The sequence below is a fragment of the Charadrius vociferus genome, unplaced genomic scaffold (genome assembly GCF_000708025.1).
Source record: "Charadrius vociferus isolate BGI_N301 unplaced genomic scaffold, ASM70802v2 scaffold472, whole genome shotgun sequence".
Classification (NCBI taxonomy): Eukaryota; Metazoa; Chordata; class Aves; order Charadriiformes; family Charadriidae; genus Charadrius; species Charadrius vociferus.
In genome coordinates, this window is record NW_009647735.1 from 5,877,206 (window position 1) to 5,879,505 (window position 2,300).

At 61.0% G+C, this 2,300-nt stretch overlaps 2 protein-coding genes across 2 annotated transcripts in view; one reads left to right on the forward strand and one right to left on the reverse strand.

Annotated features, from left to right (window-relative positions):
* The window catches only part of TRMT12 (tRNA methyltransferase 12 homolog (S. cerevisiae)), a 2,607-nt gene extending 734 nt beyond the window's left edge, over positions 1-1,873 (reverse strand). Inside the window, exons 1-5 of the mRNA XM_009881782.1 lie at positions 1,803-1,873; positions 1,490-1,637; positions 1,221-1,410; positions 982-1,132; positions 736-904 (exon numbers count right to left, since the gene is read on the reverse strand). Coding sequence (XP_009880084.1) covers positions 736-904; positions 982-1,132; positions 1,221-1,410; positions 1,490-1,637; positions 1,803-1,873 — 729 coding nt within the window. The remainder of the gene's footprint in view (positions 1-735; positions 905-981; positions 1,133-1,220; positions 1,411-1,489; positions 1,638-1,802) is intronic.
* A 250-nt stretch (positions 1,874-2,123) lies between these two features.
* Positions 2,124-2,300, forward strand: part of CSTF2 (cleavage stimulation factor, 3' pre-RNA, subunit 2, 64kDa) — a 7,368-nt gene continuing 7,191 nt past the window's right edge. The window contains 1 exon segment of the mRNA XM_009881783.1: positions 2,124-2,137. Within this exon segment, the coding sequence (XP_009880085.1) occupies positions 2,124-2,137 (14 nt within the window).

Genomic DNA, 2,300 nt, shown 5'->3' on the forward strand with positions numbered 1-2,300 from the left:
CATGGAGACAGGGCGGAATGCAGATTACCGCCCTGGCTCTCTGCATCTGATTTGCTCCAGGTTTGAACAAGCCCAGACGCTGGGAAAATGGAAATTTACCCCCCTACACACCTCCTCTTGAAAAGCAAAATCTGTCTTGAAAAGCAAAATCTGTCTTGAAAAATGGTTACAGAGGAGCTTATTTTAGCTTCAGTCTCTGGCCATTAGCTCGAGTCCTGCCCTGCTCTGCTTCCACTCTGAGGAGAAGTGCCCAGACTACCATTTATTTTAATTAATCCAGAGCAGTTTTGTGAGTGCCACATCCTTTCAGTGTGGTGTAAATTGGAAGCCCTAACTTCCCTAAGCACAAAACAGCAGCTCTCTTGACATGCAAATGCCTGACATGATCTCCCCACTGATCTCACAACACAGTACACTTCAGTTATCTCCAGCTTGTCATGAAAGCGCATCAGTTCAGGCTCAGGATATCTATGGGAGCTTTTCAGAAACAATATCAAGGGCAAATCTTTTCCATGGATCCAAATGGTTCCCACAACCAGCAGCAGGCACAGAGCAGTGCCCTGCAGAGCCTGAGTGCAAGGTCATCCTGAGTGTCCAAAGGCAACAGGGACACAGGAGGGACAGCAATGCCAGGTTAGCCGAGGAATCACGCACGGGCCAGGAGCTCTAAGCCTGGGTATTTTTCCAGTCCAAGCTGGAAATGACATTTCACATACATGTGGATGCCATCAGTACCTGCATCACTGCTCTCTGCCTGCCTGCCCTGCCAAACCCCACCCCGCTGTCCTTGTTACCTGCATACAGATCCACCAGGACCTCCCCGGAGCAGGACAGAGAGGCCACCCGCAGCTTCTCCGTGATGTTACCCGGTGAGAACATGCACTTGGTCACATCAAACGTGTACCTGGGAGATATCACCAGCCTGATGAGGGCAGCCCCTTCCCCACACCAGCCACATCCTGCACTGTGGCTCCTGCTTACCTGATCCCGTTGTCTACATGCTCCACCCAGCCATCCTGGCCCAGCAGCAGGGTGACACTGGGGGACCGCATCCCATCTGGCAACACCCGTCCTCGCCTGGCCAGCCGCTGGGCACCCAGAGCCGAGGCAACCGTCTCCCAGAGCACTGGACCTGCAACACACGCGTCCTACAAGCTTTGGGAAAGGCGAGGGCAGCTCTGCGGGCAGGATCTGGGCAGGCAAACCCTGCTCCCCCTTACCCAGCTTCTGCCATGACGCAGCCCTGAAGCTGTCCTCGCTCAGCAGGACCAGATCCCCATGCCGCTGCCAGGCACGGGGCACATCATGCGCCAGCTCCTCTGACCAGCTCTCGCCCAGCAGCCGCCGCAGCTCATCCTGCAGCTTCTGGGCAGGCGTCCGCCGACGGGCTGCCCTGGAGGGGACAGGGTCCTGTGGGAGGGATATGGCACGTGGGGCTGAGACCCCACCACCTCAAGGCAGGGCTCAGGGCAGGGGGATCTCTCCCAACCTGGATCTGGACCAGCTCACAGGGCATCTCCTGGGGCAGCCGCAGCTGGTCGAGCTTCTCCTCCAGCATGGGCAGGGCCACCCGGCCCCTTGGCACCTCCTGCAGCCGGTAGCGCCCATCCAGGAGCTGCTCCTGTTCCAAATGCTCCCTGCAAGGCCAAGGCAGGGACAGGGCCTCCCCTACAGCCCACCCTACCACAAGGAAGAGAGCCCCCAGGGGGGCAGGGCTGGCCCTTTGAGGTCTCCTCCCTGCCAGCCCTGCCTGCACCCTGCCAGACCAGTCATAGGGCTCCTGTTCCCCCTCGCCAGCTCACCTGAGGCGCTGGGCGAACCGCAGCTCCGTGGCCAATGCAGGGATGGAGATGGGGACATCCCTTGCCTCCATCGCCAGGACAGGGGGACGTCACCGTCTAGCAGGGACACAGCCACCTACCAGGCAGGCAGAGGGTGTCAGGCTCGCGAGGGAAAGAAGGGACCTGGGGCCGGTGGGGGTCCCTGGCACTGCTATGCTGGGGGGCATCGGAGCCCTGGCGGCACCCTGTGGTAGGGGGCTGGCTGCCCTGGCACCGCCACGGGGTGACCGAGGACGGGGTGACCGGGGAGGTGGGGTACCCTGGGGGATAGGGTGCTCCACGATGGGGCACCCAGGGTATGGGGTACGCCGGAGATGGGGTATCCCTTGGGGATAGGGTGCCAGAGGGAACGGGGTACCCTACAGGAGCGGGACGCCCGGCTGTGGGGGGTCCGGAGGACTGCGCCTCAGGGCCGGTGCCCGGCACCGCACCCCTGAGGCCGCGGGGCTGCCCCGGGGA